Below are 18,099 nucleotides of genomic sequence, written 5' to 3' on the forward strand. Positions count from 1 at the left end.
ATACTACCACTGTTTTGATCCTGAGGCATAGTCAAATTGGAATCGGCTGTCCTGCCAAAGAGATGAAGTTGCCCAGTATTGACTAGGTAACATTTGACTTTCTAATTGCTGTAATAGGATTACATGCTCCTGTCGCGCGGTAATGAGAAGCTGACGGAGTTTTCTGAGAGAGAAAGAGAACTAATACTGGAGTCCCCGGAACCTCCAAAAGAGAGTAAAATAATGTGGCATTCTAAGAAAATAAAATTTCTGGACTTTAGCGGGTAAAAGTTTAAACACATACAAATAATATAATAACAGCTAAGGTAAATAGAAATGTGATTTAATCCACCTGTTATGCTGGAAGTACGTCCAGACTGGTTTTACAGCCGTGCTTTCCACGTCGCCTTATCCTTATGTTTGCATCTTTCTGGATCTACATGGTTCTTCGTATATGCGGTCATGGTTGTGCGGGGGTGGCTGCAGAGGAGGCCTTAGGGACACATATTAAAGGATGCCACTACCACGGGAAAATATACCCTGGCAGCACCTGGCAGTACAGAGCAGCATTCAACAACTTCCCACCATACTGCTGCATCCCGCCTGCGCCGTAAGTACCTTCAGCTGTCGTATACACTGTCTTTTATTAGCATATAATTTGCATATTTATGTAACAATATTGGGCTTTATTAATTTGGGTTAGTTGACAGCTTCAGTTCTCACTTAATCGTACAGCAAAATACATTCATTTATATACCAGAGGTCATGGACACGAATTAGGCTATCTGAAGGTCCAGAAACTTACACATAACAAAATTAAGTTTTGACTGGAAGTGACTGGTGATAGGTTAATAGTGTGTTTAGTCTCCAACTAGAAAAAGGTTCTAGATGTTTACCAGATAATATAAAACATTCCATTCGCTGAAAAAGTATTTGTTTCTTGTTGCTAATTTTACAAAAAGTTTCAGGAACTCTCTCGTGGACTTCAGTGGCAGGCGCCCATTCAGTAAACCTACTTGAATCTCCCATTAGACATTTCCAATGAGCAAAGGTCAATAATGAACGTTCATTTATTATTCAAATGGTAAGGTAAGAACGAGTAGGCATACTACTGACATTAAATCTTCTTTCATATTTGAACACATAATAAAATGTATATTAAATCAAAAAGCAACATTGAGCTTTTACAATATGTATTTTTATTTATTTTGTATATAAATATAAATCATTGTACAAGGATATAGAAATGTGTTTCTTTCATTAAATTAAAAGATATATTATCCCCTGTGAAAAAATAAATACGATTGCCAGTTGCCTGAATTACAAAAAAATATAATAAAATTATCAACGTAACCAAACTATTTACAGCAGAATATAGAAAACCGTAAAGTAAGCTCAAATGGTGTTCACATTTGTACGTGTTTACAAGTGCGCAATAACAGACATCAACGCTTCCATCTCAATCTTCATATCTACAATGTGGGTATAAAAGCACGAAGGGTTTGATGTTTTTATTTAGGCCACAAGGCCGAAGGGAGGCTCATTTTCAATATCAGTGAGGCCCGGTGTGTTGTGCAGTTTTCGGGGGTCTTCCGGTGTCCAGACTTTGGCGGTGCGAATGATGTTCTGATCTCGTAATTGTTTTTCATCTGACCAGGACAGAGAGTGACCAGCCAGAGGAGGCAGGCCATAGTCGGGGTCGGTGGGGGAGGGAGACCCTGGGGAGAAAAAAGCTTATTAGGCTATTTTGTTTTGTTCGCCAACATTATTCTCATTTTGTTTCATTTTGTATTATTAAGCTGGCTAAGGAATGGGATAAGAAATTATTAGAAAGACGGTGATTAATAGTAAATTTAAATCGCAAAATATAATCATCACTCATAATCCAATACTAGAAAAATAAAGGTTAGATGTATGACTTTTAGATGGACTTACTTGTTCCTCTGTGACAGATAATAACCTTCTTCGGTTGAGCATGCGTGTCGCTGCTGGAGTTTGTAATAGGAAGGTCAGACTGTACAAGCTCAGCGAGGAAGTTGATATAACCAATGGCGAGCCTCAGGGTGTCCACCTTGGAGAGTCTCTTCTCGTAGGGCAGGGTCGGGATGTGGGAGCGAAGGCCCTCGAATGCGTCATTAATGGACTGCATCCTCCGCCGCTCCCTCACATTGGCCGCCTGCCTCAACTGCTGCATCTCCATCTCAGACCTCATCCGCCTCCTACGCTTCAGCAGCGGTCCTCCGTCTTGGCCCATCTGAGGCGAAAGATCTGGGGTACTGTCTGCGCAGCCGTATGAGAAGCTGGAGGATGAGGAGGAGAAAGACAAGTTGCCAATGTCATAGTCTCTACCCCGAAGGGCTGCTCTGCTGTCTTTACTGTAATAGTCTTGGAAATGACTGGCAAGGAAGTCAACGTCGTCATCCAGTAAGTCATCCGTATCCAAGTGTTCATCTCTTGATGACTGATCAGTGAAGAAATCATCATCATCGAAATAAGACGAGGAGGAGAAAGAGTTGAGTCCGGAGAAATGGTCCAGAACCCTGTCCATGTTGGAGCGGCGTTTCTCTGCTGTTGTTGCGGTGACAATCCCACGTTGTTTCTTCTGTTATCAGCTCGTCGATCTGTGTTCGCTGCACGGTCACAACACTTTACTTTTAGTTAAAGAATCGGCACGCGAGGGTCCTTTATAGCGACATTCGTAGTCGCGTGCCGTTTTCCAGGAGGGACAACCAATCACAGCTCGGTCCGTTAAGCGCACCTCGAGATAATGAGTCACGCCCCCTCCTACGCCCTTCACTGTGAGAGTGTCATCTCTCACTGACAACAGAGACACAGAAGAGAGAAAAATCATCATATATAGCCTTGTCACTTAGGCCTATGCGCAGTGTAGAAGATCTGTCCCTGAAACTGTCTTTTAGATTAAAACTCCCCAGCGTTGCAGTGGTTTTTCTACACACCAAAAATGCTCTCGTTAAAGCGTGTTTTAAACAAACAGGGAGCTTGGCAAAAACACACGAACAAACAACAAAAAACCCTAAAGGATATGCGTTATTCAAAAATGGAATATTGCAAAAACCTGTGCGCAGGGAACAGGTTTCATAAACCTATAGACTTGTTCAATGATTATTTACTTTATGCACATACTAGCTATTACAGGCTAGGGCTTTTTTAGTTGTAGGCTTTTACTGCTACTATTATTATTTATTATTATTATCATCATCATTATTATATTACTACTTTATATCATTCAATACTTCAGCGACACCTAGAGCTCTGCACAACAGGTACAAAAAAGAATAAGACAATAAAACCCTATATCCTAAAAGAAAGGGACATATAAAATATAAGTTTCAATAGTTTACAAAGTTCCATGATTATATTTTTATTAAAAAATAGCCTTTAATATTAGCAGCAAAATCACACAGATTTCAAACAAAAGGTTAATTTTAGTTTGATTTTTTTAAATGGCTTCCTGGCTTTAGCACTGTGATTTTTAACTTTCATGATATATAAAATAGATGAGCAGTGATATAAAAAAAAAATGTACATTGTGTCACATTCTTCTGAAACGGAAATGCAATGCAAAGTGCAGAATGAGCAGAAAATCTGCCACCATGTCTGCACTTCCGCTTTATAACCATTCCACCAAAATGTCATTTGTTTAGCAGTAAGTGAGCAGCGCAGCCGCCATAAATACATGCACCAGTAGAGTGGTGAACGCACCACTTGTGCCAGCTAGTGCGGTTTTGAGTGGGAGAACTGGTTGTCACATAAAAACACAGTGGTGGGCCCTGGGGCGCGCGCCTCTCTGTCACCTGATGCGACAAATTAACGCTCCCTCGTATACCGAAAAGAGACTGCCCACCGGCCTAGGCTCTATACGCACGCATCTATTCAGTGCATTTAGTCAAAGATCTCATTTTGTTCTCCACAGAAAATGGGCCTTTTGCAGAAGGCAGGCTGCGCGCGCACGCCGCGCGTGTGTGGATGTTAGTGGTGCAATAAAGAGGTGCAACAAGAGCCGCGGCCGTGGGAAGAAGGCCACTTGCGTCCTGATAGTCAGAGTCAGAGCAACATGTCGTGTTATAAATGATGCCTGTGGTGCTGTTTACATAATGAAGCTGTAGCTGGAAGCCCTCATGCCTCAAAACACACACAGTGTAGGCACATACACAAATCCTGGCACCAGGCGCTGAACACCAAAAACTGACCTGTTGCAGGACCGCATTTTACACTGCGTCCATGCACCATAAAAAAACAAAACAAACAAACAAAAAACATCTTCCATCAGAATATATCTTATCATGTATATGCCTACGATCCAGTATTAATTATACATTATTAACTGACAACTAGTAGTATCACATCAATGTTTAAAATGTCGGCATATTTGACGTTTTAATAACGTTATTAAAAATTATTTCTCTTGTTCAGTAGAGACCCCAAAGCCCGGCTATATGTTTATATTTTATTTTCTGAATCGTTTCCACCTTTTCTATGCTTTTTGTTGTTATTATGAAAAGTACATATTAAGTACCAAAAGTCCTTAATTCTTTATACAGTCAAGTCTTGTTCATATAATGTGTCTGGTATTCTTTGTATATTTTAACTAAAATCCTCATCTGTCTTACTCTGGATGCATAGATAATTTCAGGTTGACTGTGCAAAAACAGAAATTTGTTTCTTTATTTAGACTTTGTATCACAATTTGAAATTCCAAGGCTATAAATCCATACGTGTTTATGAATGGGATGTCCCTGTGCTCGTTTAGTAGCAACCAAGAATCCTACACACTGGGGACATTTTGCAATGATTTATTTGTATTATTTAGTTCCTTTCAAATCGGACCAGATTTTATCTCGACTTTATTACTAAAGCAACAGTGTATATGTGCTTGTGTGAAGCAAGAGTGTGTGCTGAAAACCATATGACAATTCGAACAGTGTAGGCTTTTAACGCCCCGTGACCGTGGGCCCCACGCAGTCTCATTGATGAACGTGTTGTCATTCTGAACGGACAGACCTGCGCGAGCGCAGCAAGTGTTTCGGTTCCCATGCAATCCCTCGGTCTGCAGCATGCAGCAGGCTGGACGGTGCATTAAGACTGTTCACACGGGCGACAGGAGTGATGGCGGTGAAGTGTAAACAGAGGGGGAGACACGCGCGCACGCGCGCGCGCACGCACACACACACACACACACAAACACTGAGTTGCCTGCTGATTATACTTGCCCTGTATTTCAAAATAAATTAATCCATGAAGAAATAAAAACAATAAAACAAATTACATACAAAGAGTAGTACATTTTTTAGTACTTTTCACAACATTAACTCCTAATTATGTCATGGACAACCACGTCTGACCGATATAAAGCCTTAATAACTAACAATCATGAGGGTTAGGGTTAAGGTTGATACTACTACCAACACTTTAAATATTAAATTTAATGTTGTTCTTAGTCATTTGTTTCATGATTCTTCACACAATCTTTCCTTGTCAACTCCCACTCAAAACAAAAGAAGAAAATACAGTTTGCTAATACTTATCCTGCACTTATACTTAACCATTTCATGTACAACACTGCACAAAAATGAAAAACAAATGTATACACGCGTTACAGAATGGAGCTTTACTTTGTTTTAAACATCCGTAATTTCCAAATCAATTATTAATTGAGTCTCCCCAGGGAGCACCTGACCTGTCAGGAATTGGAAAAGGAAATCCAGAAAGTGAAGTAATGTAGACAAATGAATGGAATTAGAGTTGGAACCAATCCTCCCAGAGAGTGATACAGTGGTAATCCCTCTAATCTCTAGCTGCAGGATATTATTCATCTGGGTGACTACAAAAAATTAAAGGGATTTATTGAATAGTGATTTTGGGCAAGTAAAAACATGGCATGTTCTCCTGTTTCTTCTGATTGTTTTGGCTAATGACAGACATAATTAAGGGCACATATGAATTCTCTGGAATACTGTATTTGGGGGGATTTGAGAGTTTAAAAACTAAGACACATTTCACATGTTGGGTTTTTAATTGCTCATTCTGATACCTTTAGACTAATAATCTTCTTCAGGAAGACTAATGAATACAGTATATGACCTTTAAATAAATGTGACTTATATGGGGTGGGGTTAAAGTGACAGAAAATGTAAATGATCAATTGTACAATTTTTAAAAAAACTTTATTAACTCACATTTTCACAGGAAATGGTTTGTTGTTGGTTAAAAGGTTTTTACAAGCAGGTGGGGTGGGTAGCACCCGACCTGAAACAAGACAGGAGCTTGAGAGTTTTGCTCCACTTCAGAACTCCTATTTATCTTTTATGCCATACTTTTTATGCTTTATGGTGGTCAAGTAACATAGTACAAAAGGGAAAGCAGAGGAGATACAGATTTTCCTATTTTCTCATCCACTAGATCCCAGAAAAACAAAGAAAAGAAAAAACTACCATCGCTCGCTAGGTAAAGGGAAGAAGCTAGTGCTAGCCCCAAGGCTAGTTACAGCAGATTTCTTCTATAGAAGACACGTTAACACAGATAACAGTCTGTTGGCTAATTTACAAGCTACTGTGACACAACTTAAAGAGAAGACTGACTACTTGGAAAATTGTGGTCGCCATAAATTGTGGAGGATTGAGGAATTGAGGATTGTCGGTCTTCCTGAGAAAGCAAAAGGTAGTAAGCCTTTAGCAAATTTTTTACAAACTATGTTGCCTGTTTGGCTACAACTTCCTACAGACTTTCCTGTTATGAGATTAAATGAGCCCACAGAGTAACTTTCCCATCACAGTCTACTCCGTGTTTCCTATGTTTCCCAGTAAAAGAGGTAGTTTTGAAAGCAGCTAGAAAAAAGTCTTTGTCTTATGAAGGCTCCACACTACATCTCTACCCGAACTTGGTGGAAGTTGAGTGGTTCAGAAACAACAAACTTATTATTATTTATATGGCTGTTGCCAAACCATGTATGGTGCATTACTGCCACCTTCTGAAATGGAGTGTGGGACAGAATTGATTAATACCTTACTCTACAGTCTCTTAATTAGACCAGCTGTTTCAAAAAAGGAAAATAAAATTCTAAAATCATTTTTTCCTGAATTTCTGTGTAGAATGTCTTTTTTCCCCTCAACTCTGTTCTCTGCAATGTAAGCCGTTGTATTAGCTGTTGCCTCTGTTTGGAATTTGCAACAGAACTCAGCTCTAGAGTTTCTTGAGTATTATATGTACTACAATTACCAACAGCATGTTGTTTGATTAAAAACAGAGTACAATTTATCCCTGTATGTCCAAGTCTCATTCTGCAGATCATATTTTCTTCCTGGGTACTTCCGTTTGTGATCCTACCCTCTCCCACTTATCTTTGAATATTAAAATATCTTCCACCTGTATGTTCATTATCCCACATCTGGATCCCACCACTTAATAATGCAGATGGCGACTCAGAGGCAATTACCACCTTTTTTTAATGTTTCCCTCAACCCAAGCGAGTGTCAACATTATAGTAAACAATTCTGTTGTATAAATAGCTAAACTATCATTCAACCTCTGTTTTTTATTTATCTTTAATTTGGGTACAATAAAAGCCACACCCACCCTGGTATGGGGTGAGAATAGGGTCACAATCAGCAACCCTGAAAACTAGGATTGGAATGTTTGAAAATACATTTTGAATGTGAAAATTTTGGTTTAAAAACTGAAAGCTATGATTCAAGCCTTTGATAATACAATTTGAATATTTGAAAAAATGCTTTCCTTTCAAACATTCAACTCACTTTTTTCAGACATTCAACACTATTTTTTCAAGAGTTTCAGATCTGTTCATTTTGACCCTATCTTAACAGGCAAAAATTATCTGAAACTTCAAAAAAGGTCCAAAATGGTTTTAAAACTCTAAACTGTTGAACAGTAAAATCTGAATGTCTGAAACAATGTGTCTTTATTCTTTTCAGTGTTACAAATCAGTCTTTTCAAGTTTTATAATTTGCTTTGCAAACATTCAGCTCTGTCATTTCAGTGTTTCAACTCTTTTTTTTCCACTGTCAGATCACATTTCTGACCCTGTTTTCATGGGCAGCAGATGTGACAAATAATTAAAATAGAATATAATGAAAATAGAATAGAATAATAAAGCAGAAATATTTGTATATGTACAATATACACACAGATAGAAGTAAATATACACTACATACAAACATAAGTAGTCATCTGCAAGGGGGGGGTTATTAAACAGAAAGATGGAGAATGGTATGAATGAAGTCACTGTGACAGTAGAGCTGGATGGAGTCTATCGGAGAATGAGTGTCCAGTGTCCTCCTGTCCCTCAATGGCTTCAACATCTCCATGTCCCTGCCAATAATGTGTCCTGCTTTCCAGATCAATTTGTTGTGCTACCCCAACTGCAAAGTAAAGGGCACTCGAAACCACAGACTGATAGAAAAGCTCCAGAATCCTTCTACATACATTAAAGGACCTAAGCTTCCTCTTCCTTTGGATGTCCACCACCAGCTCCTTGGTCTTGTCCACATTAAGGAGCAGGTGGTTGGCCTGGGATAAATTAGTCTGGGTGATGGGCCGACGGAAACATACTCCTAAGCAGAAGCCCACGGCTCATCCCCTGCCTGTTCACGTTTCTACCAATTTTCCTTGCTCAGCGACACACCTGCTGCCAACCTAAAGTTTGACAATCTAGAGTGGGGACCGGGACGCAGAGACTCAGTCTAAAACGCTGCTCTGCAGTTTCCTTAGAGCCTCCGCCCCCTTCAAACCACATAGAGACTGTGTCTGCCCCTCGAACATATAAATCAAACAAATCAGAAGTTAACAGAAGAGTTATTCATAAAAACTTAATAAAAATTAAGACCACTCCTCTTATTGAACAGAAAAACAGAACTGTCAAATGTGGATTATTAAATATTAGGTCCCTTTCTTCTAAATCTCTGTTAGTAAATGATTTGATAACTGATCACCAAATTGACCTACTTTATCTTACTGAAACCTGGTTACAGCAGGATGAATATGTCAGTCTGAATGAATCAACCCCCCTCAGTCATAAAAATTATCATGTTCCTCGAAGCACAGGTCGAGGTGGAGGAGTAGCTGCAATCTTCCAGTCAAACTTATTATTAAACTTTCATCCTCAGAACAGTTATAACTCATTTGAGAGCCTCACTCTTAGTCTCTCACATACAAACTGGAAAACACAAAAACCAGTTCTACTTGTCATTTTGTACCGTCCACCTGTTCCTTACTCAGAGTTTTTAACTGAATTCCCTGACTTCCTGTCTGATTTAGTGCTTAGATCAGATAAAGTCATTATAGTGGGAGATTTTAACATTCATGTAGATATTGAAAATAACAGCCTCAGCATTGCATTTAATTCTATATTAGATTCAATTGGTTTCATTCAAAACGTTAATAAACCCACCCACTGTTTTAATCACACCCTTGATCTTGTTCTGACCTATGGCATCGAAATTGAACATCTAATAATTTTTCCCCCAAATCTTGTTTTGTCAGATCATTCTTTAATAACTTTCGAATTTAAAATGATGGATCATGCAGCGTCTGGAAGAAAATTCCACTACAGCAGATGTTTATCGGACAACGCTGTTAATAAATTTAAGAAAATGATTCCATCTTTATTTGCATCTATGCCAAGTATAAACATAGTGGAGGGCAGCTGCCTTAATCCTACTCCCTACCAAATTGATCATGTTGTTGACAGCGCTGTAACCTCACTGCGTGAAACGCTTGATTCTGTAGCCCCTCTGAAAAAGAAGTTAGTGATTCAGAGAAGACTAGCCCCATGGTATAATTTAAATGTTCGTACCTTAAAGCAGGCATCACGAAGGTGGAAATTTTTCTAGCCTGGAAAAACAGTCTACTAACATATAAAAAAGCTCTCCGTAAAGCCAGAACTGCATACTCACTAATAGAGGAAAATAAGAACAATCCCAGGTTTCTTTTCAGCACTGTAGCCAGGCTGACAAAAAGTCACAGCTCTGTTGAGCCCAGTGTTCCCTTAGCTCTCAGCAGTGATGAATTTATGAGTTTCTTTACAAATAAAATCACAACTATTAGAGATAAAATTCAGCAGATGCTTCCTATACCTGCAATAAATGAATCTTTTACTACAGTAGCTCTTGAATCATCTGTAGGACCTCAGTTATGTTTAGACTGCTTCTCTCCTATAGATCTCTCTGAATTTACATCAGTAGTTGCTTCATCGAAATCATCAACGTGTCTCTTGGACCCCATCCCGACTAGACTGCTTAAAGGCACCCTGCCATTAATGAACTCATCTTTATTGGACTTCGTAAATTTATCTCTAGTATCAGGCTACGTACCACAGGCCTTTAAGACTGCAGTAATCAAACCTTTACTCAAAAAGCCTAGTCTTGATCCAGGAGTCTTGGCTAATTATAGACCAATTTCCAACCTGCCATTTATTTCTAAAATCCTAGAAAAAGCTGTTGCTAAGCAGCTATCAGACCACTTACACAGGAATGAACTATTTGAAGATTTCCAATCAGGATTTAGAGCACATCATAGTACAGAAACAGCACTGTTGAAAGTTACCAACGATCTTCTCTTAGCCTCAGATAATGGACTTGTTTCAATACTTGTCCTCCTAGACCTTAGTGCAGCATTCGACACCATTGACCACAACATCTTATTACAGAGACTGGAGCATGTGATTGGTATCTGAGGAACAGCGTTAAAGTGGTTCCAATCCTATTTATCGGACAGATTCCAGTTTGTTCATGTCCATGATGAACCTTCCACACGAACAAAGGTTAGTTATGGAGTTCCACAAGGTTCTGTGCTAGGACGATTCTGTTCACCCTGTACATGCTTCCTTTAGGATATATCATTAGGAAGCACTCTATTAATTACCACTGCTATGCGGATGACACTCAGTTATATCTATCTATTAAACCTGTTAACACAAACCAGTTAACCAGACTTCAAGCCTGTCTAACTGACATAAAGACTTGGATGACCAGTAACTTTTTACTTTTAAACTCGGAGAAAACAGAAGTCATTATATTTGGGCCTAAAAATCTCAGAAATAACTTTTCTAAAATTATAGCTACTCTAGATGGCATAGCCCTGGCCTCCAGCACTACTGTAAAAAACCTTGGAGTTATTTTTGACCAGGACATGTCCTTTAACTCACACATAAAACAAATTTCTAGAACTGCATTCTTTCACCTGCGCAACATTTCCAAAATTAGGAACATCCTGTCTCAAAATGATGCAGAAAAACTAGTCCATGCATTTGTTACCTCAAGGCTAGATTACTGTAACTCATTACTATCTGGATGTCCCAATATCTCCATAAAAAGCCTCCAATTAATCCAGAATGCCGCAGCCAGAGTCCTGACAGGAACTAGCAAGAGAGATCATATTTCTCCTATATTGGCTTCTCTTCATTGGCTCCCTGTAAAATATAGAATAGAATTTAAAATCCTTCTTCTCACATACAAATCCCTTCATAATCAAGCTCCTTCATACCTTAAAGACCTCATAGTACCATATTATCCCAATAGACCACTTCACTCTCAGAGTGCAGGCCTACTTGTGGTTCCCAGAGTTCTCAAAAGCAGAATGGGAGGCAGAGCCTTTAGCTATCAAGCTCCTCTCCTGTGGAACCAGCTCTCAGCCTGGGTTCAGGAGGCAGACACTCTCTGTACTTTTAAGGCTAGACTTAAAACCTTCCTCTTTGACAAAGCATATAGTTAGGGCTGGCTTCAGGCAACCCTGAACCATCCCTTAGTTAGTTATGCTGCTATAGGCCTAGACTGCCCGAGGACCATCGGTGCACTGAGCTCCCCTACCCTAACCAACCCCCCCCCCCTTCTCTCCCACCTCATGTATATTCCACCATTGAATGTTACTAACTTTGTGCTCTCTCTCTCCCCTAGTTTGTGCTCTCTCCCTCCCTCTCTCTCTCTCTCTGTTCTCTCTGTACCTTCTGCAGGTGTCCCTGGTCCTGGAGCTGTTTATCGCTGATGTGCAGTTACTGGCCCCACCAACTTGCAGTGTCTATTTGTTGTTTATTGTTGCTGTTCTTTTCTCTCTGCTCTATCCACTCACCCCAACCGGTCGAGGCAGATGGCCGCCCAAACTGAGCCCGGTTCTGCTGGAGGTTTTTTTCTTCCGTTAAAGGGAGTTTTTTCCTCTCCACTGTCGCCAAGTGCTTGCTCATAAGGGAATTGTTGGGTTTTTAGTTTTTAGTTTTAGTTTTTGTAAAGTGCCTTGAGATGATTTGTATTGTGATTTGGCGCTATACAAATAAAATTGAATTGAATTGAATTGAATTAACCCTAACCCTGTCTTCAACCCTAATCCTAATCCTAAACCCTACCTTTGAGCTCTTTTGGCCTGTTTTCTTTACCCCTCTCCTTTTCCTTTGTTTTCTGAAAAAAGAACACACCCAGGAGCTGACTACCATGCCTTACTTTCAGGTGCAGGTATAGACCCAGTTCTCCCACGCAACCATTCTTCTTTTTAACCTTTAAAATTGTTTGTTTTAAATTTTATTATTGTATATACGTAAATAAAATAAATAAACCTTTACGATCATTAACTTATTATACAGTTTTTTTTTATATGTGTTGATGCATGCTGATTTGCATGTTATGATTTTTTTCTGTGTGTGTGTGATGTGTTTATGCACTTAGGCAGAGGATCCCTGTTTTTTACAGCTTGTTTACCCTGCCAAGCACTTACCCTTTAATTTATTTACATATGATGGCGAATTTTAATTATGTACATATTTTTTAATAATAATAGAACACAACAGCAGCAGGGACAGAGCATCTCCTTGGTAGATGCCGCACTTGATGGAGACTTGTGCAATTGGCTTGAGGTCGGCCACTAGGGTTGTTTTCCACCGTCCCATTGAGTTCCTTATGAAGGTTCTTAGAGTCCTATTGATGTTGTATAGCTCCAGGCATTCCAGGATCCATGTGTGAGGCATTGAGTTGTAGGCTTTCTTGTAGTAAATCCGGGCGCTGTCTGTCTGTCTGGTCTTACAGTCTCAAGTGACTGCTTTATCTACCAGTAGTTGATGTTTTGCTCCCCTGGTGTCCTTACCCATTCCTTTCTGGGCCCCGCTCATGTATTGAGCCATGTGCTTACTCATCTTATCTATGATCCCTGACAGGAGCTTCCATGTTGTGCAGAGGCAGGATATCGGGCGGTAGTTGGATGGGACTGCTCCCTTTTATGGGACTGCTCCCTTTTGGGGGTCCTACAGGATAATGACTGCCTTCAGTTAGCCACTCTGGGTGAGTGTCATCCATTAGCAGCTGGTTCATTTGAGCTGCCAGGCGCTTATGGAGTGCAGTTAGATTCTTTAGCCAGTAAGTGTGGATCATGACAGGCTCAGGTGCTGTCCAGTTCTTCATGTTTGAGACCCTTTCTCGGATATCTGCCATTGTGATGCTTACTGGTTCCTGTTCAGGGAGGGAGGTTCCTGTGGTCTGCTGTAGGCATACAAGAAGAGTTCTGGGTTCAATGCCACTTGAACTCACCCTTATCTTTGGGATATGGTGTGCCTTTGAAGCCATCTTCCTCCAGGTGAATTTCATACCTACACAGACACGAAATTAACGCACACCAACCAATCAGACTTACCTGCTATGTGGGTGAACCATTAAATCTTTCGAAAGTAATCATTCACCATATATATATATGTATATATATATATATACAGTGGGTACGGAAAGTATTCAGACCCCTTTAAATTTTTCAATTTTTGAGTCACTGCAGCTATTTGCCAAAATCAAAAAAGTTCATTTTATTTCTCATTAATGTACACTCAGCACCCCATCTTGACAGAAAAAAACAGAAATGTAGAAATTTTACTTACATTACATTAATTCAATTAAATTATTATTAATTGAAACAATCAGTTAATGGAAGAAAACTTGTGCAAAAATACTTGTTAACCTTGACGTGGGGCTGGTACTCTTAGGTGTAACGTTTGATCAGTTCAAGGTGGGCTGTAAACAGTTTCATCCGATTTCATGGATAGTCAGAAGGGGCACGTATCGTTGTCTTTTTTTAACGGGACTCACATTTCATGAACACCATGTACATACTTGAAAATGAGTAGTCACAGCAACTTATTTTGAGATGTTTTGGTAGCATTTACCTGATTATTCTGTTGTAGAAGGAATTATTTCAACCTTTCCAGAATTTGCCACTTTACAAATCTGTCTGGTCTCAAAAGTACTGTATTAGAGAATTTGCTTTTTATTGGTTGATGGCAGCAGTACAATTATAATTTTTCAAAACTGTTTTTCTTTTAGGACCTTTGAAATGAGCTGCTAGATTGGCTGCAACTAAGGTTGCAAGATGCTGTTGGCCAGCAACTAGTGGCCAGCTTTGGTGTAACCCCTCCCCCCCTTTCCCTTCCCTTCCCCTCCCCTCTCTTCCTCTCCTCCCACCTCACCTGTATATTCCACCATTGAATGTCACTAACCTTGTGCTCTCTCTTTCTCTCTGTGCTCTCTCCCTGCCTCTCTCTCCCTCTCTCTGTACCTTCTGCAGGTGTCCCCAGTCCTGGAGCTGTATATCGCTGATGTGCAGTTACTGGTCCCACCACCCTGCAGTGTCTATTTGTTGTTTATTGTTGCTGTTCTTTCCTCTCTGCTCTATCCACTCACCCCAACCGGTCAAGGCAGATGGCATCCCAAATTGAGCCTGGTTCTGCTGGAGGTTTTTTTTCTTCCATTAAAAGGAGTTTTTCCTCTCCACTGTCGTCAAGTGCTTGCTCATAAGGGAATTGTTGGGTTTTTAGTTTTAGTTTTTGTAAAGTGCCTTGAGATGATTTGTATTGTGATTTGGCGCTATACAAATAAAATTGAACTGAATTAAATACTGGGCCAGTATCGCCGATATCGATACCGATACTTTTATCAAATATAAATACATTTTCATGACTTTCAGGTGTTTTGTGTTTTGTTTTAAATTGTATTATTAATTTATTAAAACCCAGACAAAGTTCAACAGTAAATAGAAAGAACTTTATTAAGCCGAGTTGCTGAGTTACGTGAGATATCAAAGCAAGTGGGAGGGCGGGGGTGTGTGTGCCTGCTTCACTCTACAAGACCGGCATACAGGCACAGGCACGCCACTTACACACAGGTACTTACTTAGAGATGCAGACAGACAAGATAGTTAGGTCGCCTCTTTGAAAAAATGGCAGCAGTGCATACGGGAGTAAAAATTCAACCAAAGTATCCATATTTTTGTCGGGGTATCGACCGATATCAATACTAGCATTGGTATCAATATTATCGATATTAGGATTGATCCGCCCACCCCTACCAGCAACCCCTTACCTGGCTTTATCAGCCAAAATGAGTTTAATCTTTTTCTTTCTCTCTGTGATGTCCCATTTTCTTGAGAAGATCTTGTATTTTCCGTGTACATCCTGCAGGCCTCATTTACCTGAGCTTATACCACTCGTTTTTTTAGGGAAAAACCATTATATAGATATTATTTTGACTATAACAAATACTCCGATGAAACCTATTGTACTGTTTATCACAGAATACTTCACTGAGTTAAATTTTCTAAACTGTGGCACAAAATAACTTTCAATAAATAAATCATACCGGTCAGTTTTGACCAGGAACACAAAACTTAACTGTATTGCAAAAGTAATGATTGACTCATACGCTAAACACATTTACATCCTAATGTTCTTTAGTTTTGTTCTCTCATGTGCATGTTGGCCAATTTGATAAGGTTGTTGCATATACTTTGCAAACATATACACACAAAGGTTGTTTTTTATCTCTTGCTGCAAACAGTGGGCACCTCTGTTTTGCCTCCTTCTTCTCTGGTTGATGTGGAGGATGTTGTTGCTGTTGTTTGCATGTCTCTCACCTATGCAGCAGAGGATGCTGTTCATGGAACGTATTTCCACTGTTGAATGAGTTCCACCATGCCTTTGCCAAGTTCTTCAAGGAACCTTGTTTGTAAATAAGTAGCATGTGCTGCACCCACGTCTGCCAAACTTCCTTGATTGGTGGCAACTTGTCATGTTGACGGCAGGCTGCTCATGTGGTGGTCATGAAAGCGAATCATACGTTACAGGATATTTATGGTCTGCAAAGACATTGTAGCATGAAAAATTGCCCAAACAGTGTCCGCATCCCAAAAGCTGGATGCAGATTCCTTCTGGGATCTGTAGACACCACACAAGCACACTCACTTCAATATTCACTGGACCACCTCCTTCCAGGCATATCCATAAACCGTTCTCCACTCCAGGTTTAACATGTTCTTGACAACGGTTACAATGGAGTCCATGAAGAAAAGTTGACTTGGTACATCCACTTGGGATATGGCATATCGCGTTGGCTCTGGGGTCATCGTGATGACATTTTCACTTGGAAGCCAATCTCGTCTCTGAGTTGGGGATGACATCCAGGAACCAAAAGGAGACCACAACTTCAGCTGGGTCTTCTTCCTTATCAGTGTCAGTCTTCCTCCTCTGGGTTGTACTCTGTACACTTCCTCCTCTAAAGCCTCCTCACTGTCAACCTGGCTTCTCTCCTCTTGATCACTGCCATGGTCAAATATGAAGCCCAGAGCTTCACGTGCAGCATAACTATTGGCCATCATGCTGTGAACAAGGCCTCAGAAAAGCTTTGTGTACCAGAGCTGTATGATTGCAACAATGTTGAAATTTTGTTTTTGAACAGGTTTGGTTCCTGTGGTGTAAAAATTATATTGCAGGTTCCCGTGGGGGTAGTCATGGAAACCAAATGAGGCATAAGCTCTGTGTGTGCGTGCATGTGTACGCGCATGCGTGTATGTGTTTGCTCAAGGACACCTGCATGTTGAGGTATGTGAAACCAGTTTAGAAATGTGCTTGAACTCTGTTTTATACAGTAATTTAAGTCTAACCCATTCATTTCCAATGACCGGTCATTTTGACCGGGAACAACATGGGTGTATACAAGTTCCATAAAACACACAAATTGAAATTTATTATATGTGTTTAAATGCCATGTGTGAACAAAGTCATGGAATCTCATGACAAATGGATGAAAGTTATTGTACTATTTTAGAGAGGGAACTTGTAAATTGGTTAGATTTGACCAGAACACAACAGGAGGGCTAGCAGTTGTACTTTAACTTCACTGTAGTGTCTATGCAGTGGCAGCCTATACAGTGCTGTGCATTTAATTATGACAATGGGCAAACACACGGTTGTTTTTGTTCACAAGGTGATTGTAAGCCTTACCTTTAAAGTATCTTTTCTTGACCACCAACATTTTGGTATTACAGTGAACTCAAATGGTATAGTAGCATCAAGATACCTATATACAGCACCTGTTATTGGTCATTGTTGTGTTTCCCTAACACCCTGGTCACAGTAATGTCAGCAGGCTTGATTCCTCTGATGATAAGCGTATCTGGCTGTCTTCCACTCAGGTTGGACACACTTTCTTTTGAATGAATAAGAATATTCTCTGAACACCAACATTGCAGCTTTGTATAAGAAAAAAACATAAACCTCACAATGTTAACATTGCATCTTTCATTACATCATACATTGTTAATACAAACATTGTGACTTTTAGCAGCTGTAAAGCTAATTTACTATTTGTTTTTTTAGGATGATTCAGGAGTATACTGGGAAGGAGCTGTGATGCCAGGGGAGACCTTAACAAGCTGTGAAGTACAGGTTCCAGAATTTGATCCTGTGTTGACAGAAGAGAATATGGGATACCTGCACAGTCATTGACCCTCTCATAACAAATTCCACCATACATGTCCGAGACTGCTACTTGCAGATGTTGGTGTTTTTGGTTTCATCTGAGCAAAGGGAATTCTGATCAGATTATTCAGACAGTGGTCACTGAGCCATGAATCAGAATATGAAGTGGTTCTACGGCCAGGACAGTGGGCCAGACCTGAACTTGATTTGTTTGACTTGATTTGATTTGTCATTCTGTGAAAAAAGTCACCTTAGTTTTTATTCAGTCTGTGCCAGTCATATTTGTTATGTATGCTAGTTTGCAGTTTAAAACATACAAAATCATAAACATTTGAAAAAGCTTAGGTTAACTGGTATGTAGCGTCTAACAC

At 39.9% G+C, this 18,099-nt stretch overlaps 1 protein-coding gene across 1 annotated transcript; it reads right to left on the bottom strand.

Annotated features, from left to right (window-relative positions):
* Positions 1 to 1,440: 1,440 nt before the first annotated feature.
* Positions 1,441 to 2,617, bottom strand: ptf1a (pancreas associated transcription factor 1a). The gene is made up of 2 exons (XM_026312702.1): positions 1,915 to 2,617; positions 1,441 to 1,697 (listed from the first exon to the last, which is right to left on the bottom strand). The coding sequence occupies exons 1-2, from the start codon at positions 2,525 to 2,527 to the stop codon at positions 1,495 to 1,497; spliced, it is 816 nt and encodes a 271-aa protein (XP_026168487.1). The 5' UTR covers positions 2,528 to 2,617; the 3' UTR covers positions 1,441 to 1,494.
* Positions 2,618 to 18,099: the final 15,482 nt, after the last annotated feature.

The sequence above is a fragment of the Mastacembelus armatus genome, chromosome 17 (assembly GCF_900324485.2).
Source record: "Mastacembelus armatus chromosome 17, fMasArm1.2, whole genome shotgun sequence".
In the NCBI taxonomy this organism is placed as follows: Eukaryota; Metazoa; Chordata; class Actinopteri; order Synbranchiformes; family Mastacembelidae; genus Mastacembelus; species Mastacembelus armatus.